The sequence below is a fragment of the Metarhizium acridum genome (genome assembly GCF_019434415.1).
Source record: "Metarhizium acridum strain ARSEF 324 chromosome Unknown scaffold_13, whole genome shotgun sequence".
Classification (NCBI taxonomy): domain Eukaryota; kingdom Fungi; phylum Ascomycota; class Sordariomycetes; order Hypocreales; family Clavicipitaceae; genus Metarhizium; species Metarhizium acridum.
Window position 1 is genome coordinate 2,714,882 of NW_027094016.1, and position 19,175 is coordinate 2,734,056.

Genomic DNA, 19,175 nt, shown 5'->3' on the forward strand with positions numbered 1-19,175 from the left:
CTGACGTTTGGAGGCGGCACGCACTAACAAAGTCTGGGCAGGGCAGTTTTAGCTTTACAGCTGGGAAGAAGTGTCCTTAAGACCGTCGGCATTGGGAACAGGGTTTTTGTCCTGGGGGGGCATGGGAGGCTGCTTTTTGCATCATTTTATCCTTCATCTTCATCTTTTTGTCCCCATTGCCCCTCTGGTGAATTTGCGTGCAAATCGCGGCGAGTTAATGGCCGTTTGCTCAAGTCTGTTTGTAAGCTAGAGGGAAAGTACAGTGCACGACGCTTTCCGAGTTGGGATACTCGACCTGATAGGTGGGACCAGTGCCTCTGTTCACTTCATTCCCAACTTCCGACCACTTCATCTTCATCCTCATCCTCATCATCATGAACGGCACCAAACGATCATGGGATGACATGGACGACGCTGCTACTGCTGCCGCCGCCGCCGTCACCATGGACTCCTTTACAGCGACGTTTGGGAACCACAGTCATGATCACAGCACCGTCACTATCACCACAGACGGCACGCGACTCGACGACAAGGCATCCGCTGCATCACGCCAAAAGAGCTGCAATGCCTGCGTAAGAGGCAAGAGACGCTGCGACAAGCGCACGCCCCAGTGCAGCCGCTGCTCTGCCAAGGGTTTGGATTGCATCTACCAGAAACTACCCCCAGGCGCATCAACAGCCGAGACGTGCTCACCCGCCGGAGCCTCCGCGGCCAACCTCACCACTTCCTCCGCCACAGAGTCCGCAAGGCCGCTGGGCTCCGTCACCAGCTCGTGCCCCGTCTCCGCGGCTGCTGCTGGAGGAGGTACAGCAGGCCCAGTTTCTGCCCCTTCTTGTGCTGGCCTTCATACCGTCTCCTCATCCTCTGCCGCCAGCTCCGCCTCCTGCGTCTCAGACGTGCCAGAGTTTGATATGGGCTTTGACATGGACAGTTTGGGCACCGATACTAGTCCTGAGAGCCTCCAAGCTGATATTGGCGTGCCACTCAGCAATTCGACCCACGGCTCTGGCGGACTTGACTTTTCTATTGTGGACTTGATGGCCCAGACTGCCGGGGAGGAACATGACATTTGGAACCTGCACTCCTTTGCCGAGACTACAACCGATAAGTTGCAAGTTCCGGCTGTGCCTACCGGCCACTGTACCATGACACCGCCCTCTATGCTTCACCAGAACTTGCAACAGCTCCAGCCCATTCGTGACCTGTCTCTCATCAAGGACGCTGACGCTGCCTGCATGGAGATTGATCCGTTGTCCGTCCATGACCCCAACACACGAATCGGTTACACAGTGAGCTTCTTGACAAGTATGCACAGCACTTTTACGCAGACGAGAGCCTTGCCCTTTATGCACCCGCGTCTGTGGGTCGGTCAACTACCCAAAGTTATCCTTGCTGCTTTTTCAGCCTCGTCGGCATATACCGCGTGCGGTCCGGCGAACAAGGGATGGACTGTTCGTCTACTGGTAGATGCGGGACGAGAGATTCATCGCGAAGGCGAGCGTGCTGTCTCCAATGAGGACAAGCTGTCGCGCGTACAAGCGTTGTTGATTCTGAACTCGATAAGAATCTTTGATGGTGATCTGGGATTGAGGGCCGCGGCGGAGAGAGAAGTTCCCGTCCTGATGTCGTGGCTCAAGGAGTTGAACAGTATTAGGGAGAATCTCGAGATGGAGGAGACTCTTGGTGGAGTAAACGCGGCTGTGCGAGAGAAGCCACCAAAGTCGTGGGAGGTATGTTTTTGTCTGATCAGATGCCGTGCCCATTACTATACTATGTCCTCTTTTACTGACTAGGCCTCTCAGAGCTGGGTATTTCTGGAGAGTTGCCGCCGCACATTGATAACCTCATACGCCATTACATGCATTTCGTGCATGCTCAAATCAGAAACTCGTGAGTGTTTCCATGTTATGCCAAATCGTCTTGGCTATTCAAAACACTGACAGCTCCTGTAGCCAACGATGACATGTGGCGTGATGATATTAGTTTCACCGCATCGCGCCACCTCTGGGATGCGCCAAACTCGGTCGAATTTTACCGTGCGTGGCGTGAAAAGCCGCAGTTTTTAATCGAGAACATGGTGTTTAAGGATTTCTGGATGTACGCTCGACCGGATGATTGTGATGATTTTACGAAGCTTATGCTTACAGCGTGAGTATATGATTCCACCTTGAGCATGACGTGTGGGCTAACGGCTTGTCAGGCAAGTCGGTATTGATGCCATGGCGCATTTTATGAATGGGGATGCTGCCATACCAGTAAATCCGGGGCGTGCGCCTTGAAATGGTTAGCAGACAAGAATCATTATCTACGTATTGCGAAGAGCAGTCCGAAAAAAGAAAAACTAAGAACGGGATTACCAATCGCAGGATCATCATGGCCGCAACAGGGGCAGCCGGAAAATGTAGCAAGACAGTCTGGGCATCGATAACTGTCGATTCGAGATCTCGTTATTGCAATGAAATTTACACGACGTACGAATCATGAAGGCGGAGAACCTAGACAGACAGGGTGGCAACGAATGATGTTGGGTACAGAACGGAGTCATACAGAAAGGCCAGGCTATGTCTATGCCTAGACCATGTAACAATATCACAATACGATACTCACTTACACTGACTCACTCACTCAATACCTACGTCGTGTCATCAGATACCCTCCAGACCAACCTCTCACCACTAACGCTCCTATTGCGCAACTCATCCAACGCCTTCTGCGCCCTTTCCACCATGTCCTTGCCCTCAATTTCCCTGTATCTATTTGGCTGAACGATGCCATGCGCAAGTAGCGTCGGTACAATCTCCGGCTGGAGATACTCCTTGAAGAATTCATTCTATCCTGCCTAGTCAGCAAAAACATCCCAACACCGAAGTATCTCCCCTCGAAAAGACGGACGAAGAGGAAGAAAAGGAAAAACATCAACGAACCTCTAGATAGAAATGCGTCCTCACCCCCCTGACCTCAACGCCCCCCTCCCACCCGCCAACCTTGGCAATATCCATCTCATACACGGGCTCCTCGGAAACACTGGCATCCCTCACAATGACGGGAAGCATGACCGCAACACGATCGCCACGCCTCGCAATCCTCTTCAGAGGCGCCAGGCTTCCCTCCCAGCTCCCTATACAATCCAGGATGAATGGCGTCCTGCCTTCGGCCAAGATCTGGTCCACCACCGCCGCCACGCCGCGCCTATAATCAAAACACTTCCGTGCCCCTAGGTCTTCCAGGTGGGCGTGATGTGATGCGCCGCTCACGGCCAGGACGTTCGCGTACCCCCAGTGGCGGAGCACCTGCACGGCGTACAAGCCCACGCTGCTGCTCGCGCCCCAGACCAGTACCGCTTCGTTGCGTCGCGGCTGTTGTTCAGCGGGCCAGGGAAGCGCGAGCCCCAGGTCCCTCGTGAGGCTGTGGAAGACGGTGCAGAGATTGACATTGACTGTGGCCGCCTGCTGCTCCGAGATGCCGATAGGGATCTTGGACGCCAGGTATGCCGCGCAGGTGATGTATTCCTGGTGGTTGGCCTCTTTGCCGCCGTGGAAGGCGAAGACGGAGACTTTGTCACCGACTTGGAGGGCGTGGACGTCTGTGCCTACGGCGACGATGGTGCCGGATGCGCCGCCCGACCCGGACTGACTGGGATACGTGGTGATGAGGAGACCGCCGTCCGCGCGATGCAGGTCCAGTGGCGTTGAGGCCGTGTAGGATACCTTGAGGGTGATTTCGGATGGCGACGGCGCGTGCACAGGTACCGTGATTTCGATGAGTGGGCTGCGGGGGGAGGCGATTGCTACTGCTTTTTGGGTGGTGGGAAGCATGTTGGTGGTGATAATGAACTCGGTGGCCTGGAAACTTTGGAAAGGCCGCCGGTGATGATGATGATGATGATGATGATGATGTGTGTTTTGCGAATAGGAAATGGGTATGACAAGTCAAACGATGTGGATTGTGCAATTTGCTTGTTTTAACAGGGCGCTGAGGCTATGAGCCACGGACTTGTCTGACTTTGATATACTTGCCACTTGTTCATCCATCCTTATTCTTCCATGCGCCCACTTCCGCAGCGTCCATCATGACAATTTGTAAGCTCAGCCCTGTAGGCGGCCGTGGAGTCGGATGCCGCCGATGGCTGCACCGCTCACGGCGTCGGATAAGCCGAGCCTCTCTATGATTTACATGTTGATTGATTTATAATGACAGTATTTCCCGTACCTTGTTCATCACATGCGCTATGCATCAAGGCTACGGAGGATAAAGAAGTAACAAGCAAACCGTTAGGCTCCACGAGTCAACGGGGTTCTACCACTAGCTATTGATAGCGCTTTCTGGTGAGCAGACGGGACGGAACTAATAATAACAAAAATGGAAGAAACTAGGAGTAAATTGAGGTTAAAAATAATTAATTGTTTATTTTACAAGGTAGGAATAGAAGTTACAGGGAGGGGGGAAGGTCTTATGAAGTAATCAACCCCAATTGCATACCAGGTATATAGGGCATAATAATCAGCCCTGCTGATAACAATAGCCCTCGTAGCACAGTGGTAGTGGTAAGTTTCTGATCATCTTCAAGTCTCTGAATTCCTCAGCTAACATGGCATAGCGCGTCACTCGTAATGACGAGGTCGTCTGTTCGATCCAGGCCGCGGGCAAACATCCTTCTTTTTTTGCGTTTTCTTTTTTGCTTGTTCGCTAGTTTATCGACCGCAGAATGCATTTTTCATTCACCAAGAATGATAATGGTCCCCATTGATGCTAGAAAATAATATTCAAATTGTTTAACTGACAACTTTTCGCCTGCTACTCGTCGACTCCTTTTGGCAAAGCTAGCCCTTCTTTTCTTCACATTACCCCTCCTTACGACGGAAAGTACAGGTCCGGGGTTCTCATATATCCTGCACAAATCAAATGCGCTATGATACAAGAGATTTCCATTTTCGCGATAGCTTCGGTTGTCTACCCAGGTATTTCCGTCTCGAGGAGTCCAATTTGTATATACCGGAGCGCATTGCTTGCATTTGGGACGTCGTAGAACATATCTGGGGTTTGCCTGTTGTTGTCCATGTCTCTGTACCACATTTTCGACTACGCAGGGTTATCTCTTTGGGGAGATGCTGTAGTTCTGAATCAGGGCGGATAAAGGAGTCTTGCCAGGTTGGCTGCTTTGAATACATCTGCAGCGGCCTTCTCCCAGCCAGGACCGCATTTTCGCATCGATGACAACCACGCGGTTCAGCATCGGATGGTCATGTAGGAAATGGCGGATGGATCAAGTGGAAAGCTGAACAAGGGAAAAGGATTTCTCCCAAGACGGCAGGAATCATTCAAATACGTAAAGTAGTAGAGAGGAAGGAGCGCTTCAGATGTAGATGCAACGGAAAGAGCCCGTTTTGCGTGTCGATGCATGACATTTTCGGCTCCATTGTAAATCTAAACTACACGGCAAACTGGACAACTTTCTTTACAGCTTGCCCTTTGTTGGCTGCGTGCTATTAATTTCAGCATACATACGGTCAATTTCTCCTCGGAATGCCCGGACCGCTTGCGCTCTCTTCAGTTTCAACCTGTATGGTATCGTCAGCGAATCGAGCACTTGGCGCAAGCAGACTTCGACAGCAATATGCTACTCACGTCGGAGTCAAAAGTTCATTGTCAACTGTAAATGGCTCAACATCAAGAAAAATGTTTGCAACATGCTCATACTTGTTGAACTTATTCTTCCTCCCAATCGTCTGCAGAATATCAAAAAGCTCTCCCTGGACCTTTGGATTTCGGGCTACTCGCTTCAAAGCGGCCACATCGTCGTTGCTAACAGGCTGACCAAGAACTTTGGCCGCAAACGGTGCAAACGTCTCTGGGTTTATACCAAAGATGCCGACCAAAGTAGACTCTTGGCTATCGCCATGTACAAATGCATTCGCAATAAGGCTGCAGTTCGCAGTGTACACATTTTCAAGACGTTCGGGTGCCACGTATTCACCTTGTGAGAGCTTCAATACGTTCTTCTTCCGATCAATAATAGTAAAACGGCCTAGTTCATCAACCATTGCGACATCGCCAGTGTGAAACCACCCGTCTGCCTCTATTGTCTTCTTGTTCTCTTCCTCGTTCTTGTAGTAGCCCTTAAACAAGATTGGGCCACGTACCAAGATCTCCCCGCGCGGATATGGCTTGTCGTCAACACTGTACTGTAATTCAGGGATAGACTCCAAACAGATCTCAGCAACCGGGCTAGGAGGACCGACATGACCAGTGTCAAAGTCTCCAGCCAGTGGCACTGTCACGGCTCCTGCGGTTTCCGTCATACCGTAGGCCTGGGCGAGCCTCACTCCGAACATGGCCGAGAGGAACTCTTGAACCTTGGGGTCGAGTGGCGCGCTGCCGCTGGCAAGCTGAATTGCCCGGCCAAGACCAACCTTTTCCCTAATTTTTGGTGTGAAAATGCGGTCCCACAGCCAATGCTGAACAGTGGCTTGACCGATAGGGAGCTTCATGGAAGCCACTTTTGTCTCTAGGATTCGTTTGGACAAAGTTCCTCTGAATCCTTCAGCTTCAACCGTACCAGCTCTAATGGCACTGTTAAAGCGGTTGAACAGACGAGGCACAGACACAAAGCCTGTGGGCTGGAGAATGAGCATATCGTCTACTAGTCCCAAGATATCTCCTCGGAAGAAGCCACAACTCGCACCTTCAGCAAACCCGGCATGCTCAACCAATCTTTCCATGATATGAGCCAATGGTAGGTACGAAATCCCGACATCGTCGCTTGAGGTTTTTGCTCCAATGCGAGTTGCGGTGTTACCTGCAAGTGTTGCAGCGTGGGTAAGGAGGACGCCCTTTGGATGACCGGTTGTGCCAGAAGTATAGTTGATGGTGTAGAGGTCCTCGGGACCAACAGGGCGCATGGGACGACCGGACTCGAGACCGATTTTCTCCACCTCGCTCATTGAGAAAATCTGAATACCAAAGTCTGACGCAACAACGTTCAGAGCATCTCGCTTCGAGTAACCCTCCATTTCTCCATTTTCAAGTTGATCAAGAGATATGATTAGTTTGAGACGAGGAATTCGAGGTGCAAGCTTCAGAAGTGTTGGTATATGCGGGAGGGAGCAGACCACACAAGCGAGCTCGGCATGATTGATAATGTATTCGGTGGCATTTGGACCCAAGGTTTCGTAAACAGAGACGGCAAAGAGGCCTTGCGACATGCAGGCAAGGTCTGCAACCATGCAACTGTCAGTAATACATCGACCTTGGCAAAATTCCCCTTAGATATGTATGGGCTTACCGGTTATCTGCCATTCCGGTCTATTTTGGCACCAAAGTCCAATCCCATACTTGTCCTGAGGGTGATTGATCCGATGGTGAAGTTCCACAAGGCCAGCTCCAAAGTTTTTGCGACGTTCAGCAACTTTGCTGTAAGAAATCCACGAATACCTATTATCCCATGATTGCGTCTCTGGAAGCCATTTACGAACACCCATACAGTTATTGTCGGGAACCCGTCGAGCTGACTCGTCAAATAGGGCGTGCATGGTTCTTATTTCAGGATCTAGCGTGCTAATCAAAGGCTTGTCTTTTACTTGCCAATGTCTGTAAACAGGAGTCCTTCCCAGTCTTTCGGTCCCCGGGATTGCAACTCCATGAGGTTTTCCAGGAGGGGGGGGCTGGTTAAGCCTCTGCCCCAAAAGACCAGCAGCAGATACAACCATGTTGGAAAGACCAGGGGCTTATCAGTGTATGGCATGTATGTTTTGTATAAATCGCGGGTTATTCTTAGTCGTCAAAGTCAGGACAAGCAAGTAGCGCGTTGCTTAGGTGTGTCATTCGTTGCAGAAACTCCCCTTAGTGCAAAGACGCATTACCGAGGGTGTCTATCCGAAAGAAGCTTGTTCAATTGAAGAAAATAGAATGGCGAGGGTTAATCAGACTAGCAGAACAGAGCTCTAGTTCCCCAATATCTGAATGCACCTCGATCATTATGTCGGTGCAGGCAGTTATGTAGGGAGTTTGCCTTACCCACTAATGCCAGGAACCGGGCGTCGGCGAAACACTCCCGCCAGTATTTCTGGCCCAAATGATGGCTTTCCATGCTTGTGATATGCGGGGATTCGGCCGAGCAGTGAGTGAGGTGTCGTGTATGTATGGAGCTGAGTTCAGGCTGTGTTTTTTGTATGGAGTAGTTAGTGCAGAAGTGCTTTGTTAAAAGGTGGAGCTGTACATAATAATATGGCTTGTGGTCGGGGTAGCAAACGGGCCGCCACTCCGCAACATACATAGCTCCTGCCGTCCACTACTCCTCGGCCCCTCACCCGACCCCGCGTTTAGCCAAGTCAAGGCGCCGTAGCCGAGGCAGGTGCTACCGAGGCAGCCCGCCGTGCCTCGTAAGCCAGGCCGTTTCTGCAGCTTACTGCGACTGGCCAGGACCAGTTGACATCCCAAGTTACGTACAACATTGAAGGTTCAATGTACCAACATGGAAGCTCATCCCTGAGCGTAGCAGCCTACAGCCTCCAATCGTCGTAATGCCCGTATTAGTGGCTATAGAGCGTCTCACTTTGTGTTTCATGTTTCATACTCGGCTGCTTGTCTTTGCTCCCGCCCCGATTTGGACGTCTTCAGGCAAGAGGGACCAATCGCCTCTCGCCTGGATCTCGTTGTCTCATAGCCAGGTGGCGTCGTTCTCGATTAGCAGCGCAGGTATTGTCAACCAGTTCCCGGACACACCATGATGACGGCCGCCGATCTAACTCTAGCTATTAAGTTACCTAGATAAGTGCCTAAGTAGTTGGTAGAGCACATGATACTTCCCGGACTCTGCCGCCATCGATTTTCACGACTACCAACGTTTATCTCGACCGCACATCTCGCAGGCACGTTTGTCGACAGCTTGCCTGGGGACGCAGCAGAAACATGCCAGGTCGGGTGATTTCGAAAGCCGGTTTTCATAACAGAATAGCATTGCGTTTCCTGTGCTACAACGTATCACCAACACAAAAATTTCACCAAAGGTGTCATGTCTAAGCAGTCAAGGCTGATTGTCCTGTATTCGACAGATGTAGGCATCATATAACAGCATACCACACACCTCAAACGGGGAACTCCAAGGCATGTAAACTGTCACTCTTTTGCCGAAGAATATGTGCTTGCATCATGGACGCAAACACATTGCTTCGGCTCCTTGCTCGGACATCCAGTCCCCAACATACGATTGGTACCTTGGGAACAACATCATACAGAGAAACAGAGAACTCAAGCGCATACCATAAATGGTAACTAAAACACCTACACCGGCAAACACTGATTGGAAATATATACCCATCCAGAACGCATCTCATTTACTAAAGCCAGGAAGTTCTGTTGTCCTATCATCTATCCCGCCAAGGTCAACGCCCAACTCGAACCCATCCAGTTGGAACAATGTCATTTCTTAGCTACCAGTCAGTCATATAGCAAGGGGACATGCCAGCAAGGGACCCCGCCGGCGAGTTAATCTGAGATTGTCCAGCTGCAAACGAGCCGAACCAAATCTCGCATCAGTCGCAAATCCAAACAATGCACCATTAGTTTTCCCCATCCACTCTACACCTTGGCAACTGCAAAGGTCGTTTCCAATCCCCGTCAGTCGACATGCTCAAAACTTGGGCGGCTTAATGACCTCTGTCAAGAACCCCGGATCCCCAAAATTCGACGTATGCTTCCCTTCCCTCGCATCCTGCCGCGAAGTGGGCGGCTTGCCCAAGTCGGACACTACATCCCTCGCCTTCTGGCGCAGACCGCGGCGAGGCTCGACGCCACTGTCCAGAAGGGGTTCTTTGGTGTAGGAGGCCGTAGTCGAGACAGTGTAGGTGGACGATGCGTCCGAATCGGCGGAGCTGGTGGATTGCCGCCGCATCGTCCTGTAGGGTGTGGGCATGGAGTAGGGTTCCGCAGTTAGCAAGGGTTATTTATTAACAGGGCGATGAGTGGGCAGATCTCGCGCTGCTAACAAGAAGTAAAAAAGACAGCACTTGAATTGACAGGGTTGGGGCTCGTCCTTGGCATGTGCCGTCAATCGTCTCCCACGGCGCGCAGAATAATTTGTGCCGCGTAGAAAAGGCGAGGATGCGAGTGAGACGAGGGGGGGAAAGGACAACAACAACAAAAGAAAGCAAGGTGCCCATAGAGTGAGCGACATCCTGATTACCCGGTTTTGACTCGTGATCCCAACTAGCGAGCCAACATGATGAGCATCGCGGCGCACCTTCTAACGCCATTCCCAATGGGCGCTGGATTAGAACGCCACATGCTGCCGCGTTCGATAGGTGCACGGCCAGATTGCCAGGGTCCCTGTCTGTTGTATCATTTTCACTTGGAATACGCTGGCTTGTTTGGCCGAAAAAGCCTCTGAGAGTGAGCAGACTGCGTTGCAATTATACTGTCCGTGACTGACTGTGCTGTCGGTGAGTTGCAGAATGTCCCGTGGGGACTGTTTCGACATCGTGATGATGATGCCTCCATGCCTTTTCTTGGCCCCGGAATCTTACATCCACCCGTTTCTATGGAGTAGGTCGCGAACGACGTCGCAATTTGCCTTGACAAATGGAGTGGGACGAGACATTGAGTCTCGCAATACTAAGTCCCGGCAAAACGGCCATACACCTTCGTCCATATACTTTCATACCATCGCATTTGTACAACTGCTGCGGAGTGCTCATAAGCACCATTTGACAACGACGAGCGATCCCATCAAGAGCCGTGTGTTGTGGCCGTCACACATAGACCGGAGACTACGCAAGACCCCGTCCAAGAAAAAGCAGCCTGTGGCGCGCCTCGCTGCTAGGATATGCCCGGCAACACGTCCGTATCAGGAAGGCTGATAACAAAGATGCATAGGTGCAAGTGACGTCGTGCCTTGTGCGATGCGATACGGAGTAGCGTGCTTGAAATCGTATGGTAACTTATGGCGTCCAGGAGACTTTTTTTCTCTCTTGAAACGCGTGCCCGGCGTGACTGGGCGTCGGTAATTGTGTGGAAATTGCGACATGGCGACGACCATATTTCGAAACAATCCTCTAGGAGTAAGGATACTGTTGATCTTTTTATAAGCCATCTTGAAACTGGTATTTACGGCGTTGTCCATACTAGACCTCCCTCTCATCCCCCTTACCCTGCCCCCCCAACAAGGTAAAACAAAAATATGAAATGAAATGAAAAGGAAAAAAAAAAGAAGCCCTTGTCATTTGATATTTGTGCAGGCGCCAAAAACTCCGCGTACCCAATGCAGCCATCACCGGGGAAGTGTTACACTAGAACGTGGGACAATTGGAGCCCCTTTGAAACGTGCCACGTCTCCCGACCACTTTAATACTAATAATACTAGAACAAGCATGAAGCGAAGAGGTAGCGTTGTGCAAAATGGGGGTTTACTACTTGATCTCGTCTGGTGCGAATCGTTCAGACACCTTGACGCGCTTGTTGCCAAGAATCTTGATCTTGTCGGCCAGCTTGTTCTGCTTGTCGAGTTCAACAATGTCGTCGCCGCCGCCGATGCTGACGCCATTGACGAGAACGTTGGGCACCGTCTTGCGACCAGTCTTGTCGAGCAGGACGTCTTGCAGGGACGCGCCTTGGTCGTGTATGTCGAGTTCGACTACGTATGGCACGGGGGTGATGTTGTATTTGTCGAGGAGGATGCCCTTGGCTGTCTGGGAGAAGCGGCAGTACGACTTGGAGAAGATGACGACTAGTAGCTTGGTTAGAAGCGATTTCCCTCATCTTTTGCTTTCCCCTCTTCAGCGTAAACATTGTAAAGTATCTTCTTACCTGGTGCCATTTTCAAAATACTACTCAACTTGTCTTCCGCATCACTCTCCTTCTTTGTGTCCTTGGGCTTCGGCTTCGGCTTGGTCTTGTCTGTCGTCTTGTCTGCATCGCCTGCCACGCCCTTGTCGGCGGCCGCACTCTTGTCCTTCTTGGGCTGGCCCTCCGCTGAATTGCCCTTGCCCACAATCTCACTCGGGATGTCGGGCTTCAGCCCCCCCTTTATATTGGCCTTGTCTTTGGCGTCCTGCTCAGCCTGTTTTAGGCGCAGCTGCATTTCGGCGGTGATTTTTCTGTCGTCTTCGTCAACGTCGCCGTCGGCGTCCTTGTCTGCGGGAATATGGCCCGCCTTCTCCCCCGTTTTGGTGTTTATTATAGCTTGCCCCGGCGGGGATCCCTTCTTCATTCCGTCCATGGTTTTGTGGTAAAAGTCTTGGATCGTGCGCGAGTCCTGACTGGGGTCGACGCGGGACGAATAGAATAGAAAAAATACGACGGTAGCGATGGCCGCCAAGGCGAGCAGACGTACCCGTCGTGGGGAAGGCATATTGTGATTATGGAGAGGATATCTATGGGGGTTTGCGGACGAGTAAACAACAAGACTTTTATTAAATGCTCGATCAGCAAGAGAGCCCCGCTGGTCAGAACTTCGTTATAACTGCGGTGGCGTGCAGGTTGCCTTGGCAGCTAGTGGTGTCCCCGCGTCGCGGCTCTGTCGAGTCGTTGTTTGGGAAATGTTTGACGTCGACGACTTCTGGATGAGCAACTTGGAGTTGTGTTGCGTCAATGATCAGAGTCGCGTGGGTGAATTCGTGGAAAATGGTCATGTATGTACCTTGGCGGAGGGTCTCAGGAGACATGCGAGCATGCGAACATGGCTCTACTCTCTGGTCTGTACGGAGGAGTATGGAGTACCAGGCATGGACGGAATAAGCTTGCTGGAGCTGTGGCAGGTGGGCATTATCCCAGGTGGTGAGAGTGGTCAAGGCTCTCCGGACTGCGTGATTGGTCACTGCCACTGCATGTGGGGTCAGGTATGCCGTTCCCACCGTCGCACCTCGGGATGTCCCAGCGCCAGCTCATGCGCACGTGGCATCTTCTCTCGGGCATCACAATCACCCAGCCATCACGCAGCTCACTTCAATAGTATCTCATTTCATCAGAACCGCTGGAGCCAAAGTTTAAAGACACTTCAAACTGAATACTATTATCATTATACAAAACATCCGACTTTCCACCGCATACCTCGCACCTGGAGTGCAGTCAGCCGTTCGTTCACTTCCACAGTCATGACTCATGTCGACCCTTGATAATCATCAGCGCCTAATAATTCTAGCATCCCTTTTCGACTGCGAGTTAATATGTTCATCGACCTGTTGCCTTGCCTCTTTGTGCTATGCCCGGGAGAAAGTCCGTGTCGTAAGGAAGACACACAAAAAAAAAGAAGACGACAAAAGGAAACAAAAGGTGGTGCAGCTAAAAGTCCTAAAATCGCTTCCTCACCCATTCTGGCCGAGACTCGTTATGCAAATGCGTCAGAGTAGACACTCTGGGCACTTCTCCTTTCTCCCTTATGCGTCGATTTCGGCGGATTCATATGTGCTGATGCGGCGTGACCGTGACCTTTGTGTCTGTCTAGCCGCTTCAAATGAAAATCTTGATGTGAATATGAGTAGCGTTCGGTGGTTGGCGCTGCATTTATGCCAAAGGCCAGAGCGATTAGAATGATGATGGACAGCATCTTGTGCGACCCCGGTGGTAAATACGCAGAGCGCCGTAGCATCTGGGGGAAGTCAATTATTAGTCCGGGTCAAGGGATTTTGAGGGCCAAAGTTATATTAATGCAGATGGTTTGAAGTATGAATGCCGCCCTGATCCACGAGCTTGGTGAAGGCAACCAACGATTTATATCCATCTCTCAACGTCACCCAACCCCTTCTCCGAATGGAAGTGACGACATGGAAACCACTAGTCAGGCCTAACTTGACATCTTCCAATTTCACGATACTGTTCTTCACCAGGGATGAAAACTAGCTTCTGGCTAGTTGAACTTCGCGAACCCCGTGTAAAGAGATTCATCGCAATTGTGCCCCCCATTGGTATGCAACTGGCCACGATGACCCCGCCACCGTGGAATGGAGGGGAGGGCTAGCACCAAGAAAATCTGCAAAGCTCTCCGTATCTCGGATTTTGGCGTTCAGATAGTCAAGAGGCGTCGTTGTTGATTTCTTTGGACCTGGCATGACTAGTGTTCTGAGATGCATTGTCGGCTGTGGTTGTTATAGTTGGGAGCCGGGCCAGAGAGCGTGCAGGTGACGGCCTGACTATGACTAAGCAGCTTAGCTGGCTGTCAGCCAATGAAAAGTGGACAGCCTGGTGCCTGTAGTAGCCACTCTGGCGAGTTTCGCGATGGCGCTTTCTACCAAGTTCGATGTCCGACTATGATGTCCGAATATCCACATTTACAAATGCAGTTCGTTGTATGTGTCCTTTTCTATATTTGACTCATCCGTTATGTACAACGGGTGCCTGTTCATTGCCGCTGTCGTGTATTTATTCCTTGGATTGTTTCAACAGAGTCGGCTGGCCGATGCATCATTCTCCGTCGATATACCACATCGACGACAACCTTAGAGTAGGTCGGAGCAGATCATTGTCTATGAGCACACCTACAACACACTCTGGGAGACCTAGCCACACATTTTCCTCGGGACCGAAATGCCTGGGTCACGCTCAAAGCCCAATCATCTGCCCATGATGCTAGCCATGGTGGTCGGCCTCATCCTCTGCATTTTCTCAGCGCCCTCAATAGCTCACGACTCAAATTCTTCCAATGCTCCCAAGCCAGATCTCATTTGTCACACATCCAACCCCGACGAATGTTACCCACGGGTATTCCAACCTACAGAGGAATTCCAAATTGTCCACGACGATCAAGAACTGCCCAATGGGCTCCACGTCCGCTTAAACATCTGGACAGGTCAAAAAGAGGCCAAGATCAATGTCCCTGGCGAGGCCGATCCTTCTCTAGAAGGGTTGCCTGTTGACCAAGCCGTGGTCATGGTCGACCCTGAGGAACAGCGAGACGGTCCTAAAATCCCAAAAGGCGCTCCAGAATATGAGCCTGTTGGAAAAGTCATGGGACCGGAGCATGAATCCGCCGCACTTGCCGAGGGACTGAACATGCTCAAGAGCGGAATCAGCAAAAGCGGCCAAGCATTTGATGATGCCCTAGAGACGCTGGAGGATCTTTCCCACGACATGTACTATGGTTTGAAAATTGCCCAGGATACAGAGGCCATTGAAGCGCTGCTGTGCCTGATGTGTGGTCAGAGTGCTCCAACTACCGATGGAGCTGATCCTCACGACCAGCAAGCTGCCTCCATTTTGGCTGGAGTGTTTCAGAACAATCCAGCCGCCCTCAAGGAAGTGACCGCTTTCTGGCCGCAGCTACTCGTCGAATCCAGGTGCCCCAACACTGGTAAATCTCTGCACCTGAGGCTCTATTCCAGTGTTGAACCATCACGGAATGGAGACGGCGCAAATGCCCAGCAGGCAGCTGCCCGGGTCAAGTCCAAAGTTGCTGTGATCAATGGACTTATCAAAGACGGTTCTATTCGAAAACACTTCCTCAGAGAAGGAGGCATGGAATCGTTATTGAAGGTGCTCATTCCCGAGGATAAGGCATGGGCTCGTGCTCAACGAAAAGTCGGGCAGCTTGTGTTAGATAACTTCTTGGATGAAAACATGGGTGCGGCCTTGGGGGAGTGGCCCTATCTACCCAAGCTAGGTGATGAAATATGCCAGACGGAAGATTCTGGGACGGCCGAGGGATGCTGGGACTATCATGTCGCGAGGATCATGAAGTCATCAAGCGAGGCCAGTGAGGAGGAGGAGGACTGGAGTCGGCAGTTGAATGACCGATTGGTGGCGGCGAGGAAAGAGAAAAATAATGAGAGAAAGCATGAGGAGCTGTAGAAGCGTAAATGTACAATTACATAGCTACCTAGGTGCTCGGTAGTCATATGGCATCTGAACTAATAATATATATACCCATCGCTGGCCAGCCCACACAACCATTTCGTCGCAGCTGTCATCCATCCATCTCTACTTTGGAGCTTTTCCCCCAAAACTTTATACAGCTGAAATCACTTCACGCCACATTTACTATCATGCCGAGAGAATAAGGCGGCATCCGTGTTGTGGTCAGAATTCCCCCACGGCCATCCTCCATCAACCCTGCACAAACAACCCCAAAATTTTCCGTGGCCAAATCCACCACCATCAAACCACAGCCCGATACCATCTCCAACACACATCACGAAAAACAAAGATGCCGCCTATTGAAACCCGCCCCCATCCTTCCAAACACCGCGCCCTCCACGCCACGCAGCCCTTCAGACCCTCCCAGACAATCCACACCTTCCACCCACTCATCTTACACCCATCGCTCTCGCATCTCGCATCCGTATGCACGCATTGCCTCCGTCCCGGCTCGCCGCGCGCGTGTTCCCGCTGTCACGCCGCATACTACTGCAACACCAGCTGCCAGCAAGCCGCCTGGACGGCCGTCCACTCCAAAGAATGCAAGGCCCTCCAACAACGCAAGCTGGGTTCCCGAACAGGCGCCGACCTGCCCACCCCCGTCAGAGCACTTCTCCAAACCCTTCTCATCAAGGAAATTGAAGACGGGGTCGCCGCGCTGGATGGACACACCGAGGAGAGGAGGAAGACCAAGAGCTGGCCCGACTTGGAGATGATGGCATTGGCGGCGTGTGCCTTTGCCGGGAGACAAGGGGAGAGCAACGTCCGCAAGGCAGTCGAGCTGCTTTGCAAGGTACAGCATACATGTTCCCACGCCTTTCGACAGTAGTTTTTTTTTTTTTTTCCATTTCAAACGTACCTGACAATCCGCAGATCCAGACGAATGCGTTTCACAGATGGGACGTGGACCTAGGCCAGGTAGGCGTGTTTCTGGAACCGACGCTCGCAATGGCCAACCACTCGTGCGTGCCCAACGCCGTGGTGCAGTTTGTAGGCCGCAAGGCGATACTGAGGGCTGAGAGGCCGATCCAGGCCGGCGACGAGATTGAAATATCCTACACGGGTGCGCTCCGAACCTCTCCCCCCTTCCCAGGGGCAAACAGGGCCCGTTAACACGCCGCGTAGATTACACGATGCCCCTGTCCGCACGCAGGGAGGCGCTCGAGCAGTATAGCTTCCAATGCACATGCGCCAGGTGCAAGGGCGACTTGAACGTGTACCAGGTCCGCACAGCCTGCCCAAACACGTACAGCGTGGCGGACGTATCCGGCGACGGGCATCCCGCCCTCACAGACAAGGCCGCGCAGGACGCGGCGGCGAGATACACCACGGAACCAGCCCGGCTGCCGGACTCGCTGCCCGCCCGCTACGCGGCTCTCAGGGCACAATACCGCCTTTGTCGGAAGCTCGTCGACGCCAATCTGTGGGCCGTGTCGCCCGTGCCGCAACTCCTCGCCGAAACGGCAATCTACTTTTCCGAGAAGGACAACTTCCCGTACGCGGTGGCCGTGACGGCATTGATGGCGACGTCTTGCGACCCGTTCCGCTACCCTGCGCCGTTTCACCCTGTCCGCTTAAAGAATCTCTTCATGATGGCCAAGTTGCTAGCTAATACTGCCGAGAGCACGGGGAATGCCGTGGCGGCGTCGGCAGGTGGACTGGACCAGAAACTCCAGGACACGCTGTCGAATATAGATCAGGTTTCTCTGTGTCAGATGCTACTCATTATGGTTATCAAGATGTGTCCCGGGGAGCTGGCGGATTGGGAGCTGAGCGTTTCGGCGAGGGAGATGCTTGCTGATATTGTAAAGTTGCCGGGACGAGAGAAGGAGTCATCGCTGATAAATGGGTGGGCAGCAGACGCGGACGCCGAGGAGTCGAGATTATTTTTTGAGTATGCGGTGGTCAGGCAGGTTGATGTCTTGGCCGGGATCGGGAGGGAGGTGGTGAGGTTTATGAGCGAGTCTGAGTAGGTAACAACTGCCTCCTGATTAGGCTGATTTACAAGCGATAAGTCACCAGATTTGCATTCAAGTGATTCAGTCTGTAAGGGTGATGGAATCTATCTCTGGTGTCTGTTACATCAAAACCCCAAGGTGGCATTGTTATCAGTCTTAAGAGTAAGGCTCGAGCCCATCACGGACCTTCCTATCCATCCCTCCAGATTTCTGGACATAGGGTTCTTCGTTGTTTTACGTTATTGCCAAGCGTATTCAACAGGAAACATGGGCGTCTCAATGACTGTGATAATCTTTCGCACTGTCGGGGGTGTCCGCACATCCAAAGGGTAGGTACCAGCAGTGTACAAGCTGCGCAGCACCTTTGCGTCTGGTACATGGCCTTTCATAAAGTCCAAGTTGTAGTAATCTAATTGGACAATGTACCGAAGATTTTGTATCGTAAAATTTCGACGTCGGACTTGGGATGTCGTCAGTCGCGTCAGTCAAACCGTCAGAGCCAAAGCACGACAATCATCAGATCACCGTGCAGCAATTTTTCGGGTTGAATTTTTCAAATCATTATCGACAGGTAAAACGACGTCGAGTTCCCCTTGCAGTGTACATAGATAACATGTATCAACTTCAACAAGCCCAGCTCAATGCCTACGCCACAGGAACTAGTGGCCCATGCCACCCATCACCGACGGATGCTCTATTGCGGAGAGAGCACAGCTGGTCCTGTCATTGCAGCACCGATGCTGTGGGGACTGCTTACCTCGCCAGATACGAGGCTGGAAAACTGCCATCAAGCCAACATATCATGCAAAGTGCGATCCTGTATTCACCATGTCGTGTGGCTGCCGCATATTTGTCTCACCCTGCAGACCGGCCATGCGATGGGAAGCCCATGGTCATGGCCAACCCCTCTATGTGTCTTGGCATTACTCCAGACGATTATCGTAGAACCCAATGCCTGGAAAGCGACAAGTTTGCACAGCAAACAAGAAACGGAAGGTAAAAAGTCTCCAACTTTTGATGGCTGCCGAGTCCAGGCCGCTGCAGACCTAAGGCGTCGTTTGTCACACACGGAGCTGTCCGCGTCATTCTGAAGGCAGGGCAGGTTGTGCGCTGCTCGGGTGTTGGCGACTCTAATTCGACAACAAAACATACTCAGGGCCAGCCCAGTTAGTCGCTGACGGGTGGTTTATGGGGTTTTCCCATCACCCCATCCGTGACAATGTAATGTGTAAGCGATCTGCACTGTACGGCTGGTTGATCGTGGCGGCCTCCAGGGCCACTCGCCACTCAGGCTCGCTTTCCTCTCTCCACTCAGGCATCGTACATACATGGAGGTTCCCGTGGTCAATTGGCGTTCCTTATTGGCCTGTCTAGCTC

The 19,175-nt window shown here is 51.8% G+C and overlaps 6 protein-coding genes across 8 annotated transcripts; 3 read left to right on the forward strand and 3 right to left on the reverse strand.

The window, feature by feature from the left end:
• The first annotated feature begins 75 nt into the window (after positions 1-75).
• J3458_003456 (uncharacterized protein) lies at positions 76-4,338 on the forward strand. Of its 2 annotated transcripts, XM_066117759.1 has the most exons (4): positions 76-1,730; positions 1,803-1,890; positions 1,953-2,148; positions 2,201-4,338. In XM_066117759.1, the coding sequence occupies exons 1-4, from the start codon at positions 375-377 to the stop codon at positions 2,277-2,279; spliced, it is 1,719 nt and encodes a 572-aa protein (XP_065977550.1). In that variant the 5' UTR covers positions 76-374; the 3' UTR covers positions 2,280-4,338. The 2 variants fall into 2 exon arrangements, with proteins under 2 accessions (XP_065977550.1, XP_065977551.1); XM_066117760.1 differs by lacking the exon at positions 2,201-4,338 and having other exon boundaries at positions 76-1,890; positions 1,953-2,009.
• On the reverse strand, positions 2,633-3,815 carry J3458_003457 (uncharacterized protein; the record flags this gene model as incomplete). Its single annotated transcript, XM_066117761.1, has 2 exons — positions 2,633-2,830; positions 2,925-3,815. 2 exons carry the CDS (start codon positions 3,813-3,815, stop codon positions 2,633-2,635), a joined length of 1,089 nt encoding a protein of 362 aa, XP_065977552.1.
• Positions 4,339-4,750: 412 nt separating the features above from the next.
• Positions 4,751-8,160, reverse strand: FAA2_2 (medium-chain fatty acid-CoA ligase faa2). Of its 2 annotated transcripts, XM_066117762.1 has the most exons (4): positions 8,014-8,160; positions 7,283-7,955; positions 5,626-7,213; positions 4,751-5,558 (listed from the first exon to the last, which is right to left on the reverse strand). In XM_066117762.1, exons 2-4 carry the CDS (start codon positions 7,704-7,706, stop codon positions 5,456-5,458), a joined length of 2,115 nt encoding a protein of 704 aa, XP_065977553.1. In that variant the 5' UTR covers positions 7,707-7,955; positions 8,014-8,160; the 3' UTR covers positions 4,751-5,455. The 2 variants fall into 2 exon arrangements, with proteins under 2 accessions (XP_065977553.1, XP_007810539.2); XM_007812348.2 differs by having other exon boundaries at positions 4,751-7,213; positions 7,283-8,160.
• Positions 8,161-11,402: 3,242 nt separating this feature from the next.
• On the reverse strand, positions 11,403-12,343 carry J3458_003459 (uncharacterized protein; the record flags this gene model as incomplete). The annotated part of the gene is made up of 2 exons (XM_007812347.2): positions 11,403-11,719; positions 11,800-12,343. 2 exons carry the CDS (start codon positions 12,341-12,343, stop codon positions 11,403-11,405), a joined length of 861 nt encoding a protein of 286 aa, XP_007810538.2.
• A 1,889-nt stretch (positions 12,344-14,232) lies between these two features.
• Positions 14,233-15,851, forward strand: SIL1_1 (nucleotide exchange factor sil1). The gene has a single exon (XM_007812346.2). The coding sequence runs from the start codon at positions 14,515-14,517 to the stop codon at positions 15,772-15,774; it is 1,260 nt and encodes a 419-aa protein (XP_007810537.2). The 5' UTR covers positions 14,233-14,514; the 3' UTR covers positions 15,775-15,851.
• A 278-nt stretch (positions 15,852-16,129) lies between these two features.
• On the forward strand, positions 16,130-17,813 carry J3458_003461 (uncharacterized protein; the record flags this gene model as incomplete). The annotated part of the gene is made up of 3 exons (XM_007812345.2): positions 16,130-16,633; positions 16,714-16,903; positions 16,966-17,813. 3 exons carry the CDS (start codon positions 16,130-16,132, stop codon positions 17,811-17,813), a joined length of 1,542 nt encoding a protein of 513 aa, XP_007810536.2.
• Between the last annotated feature and the right edge of the window lie 1,362 nt (positions 17,814-19,175).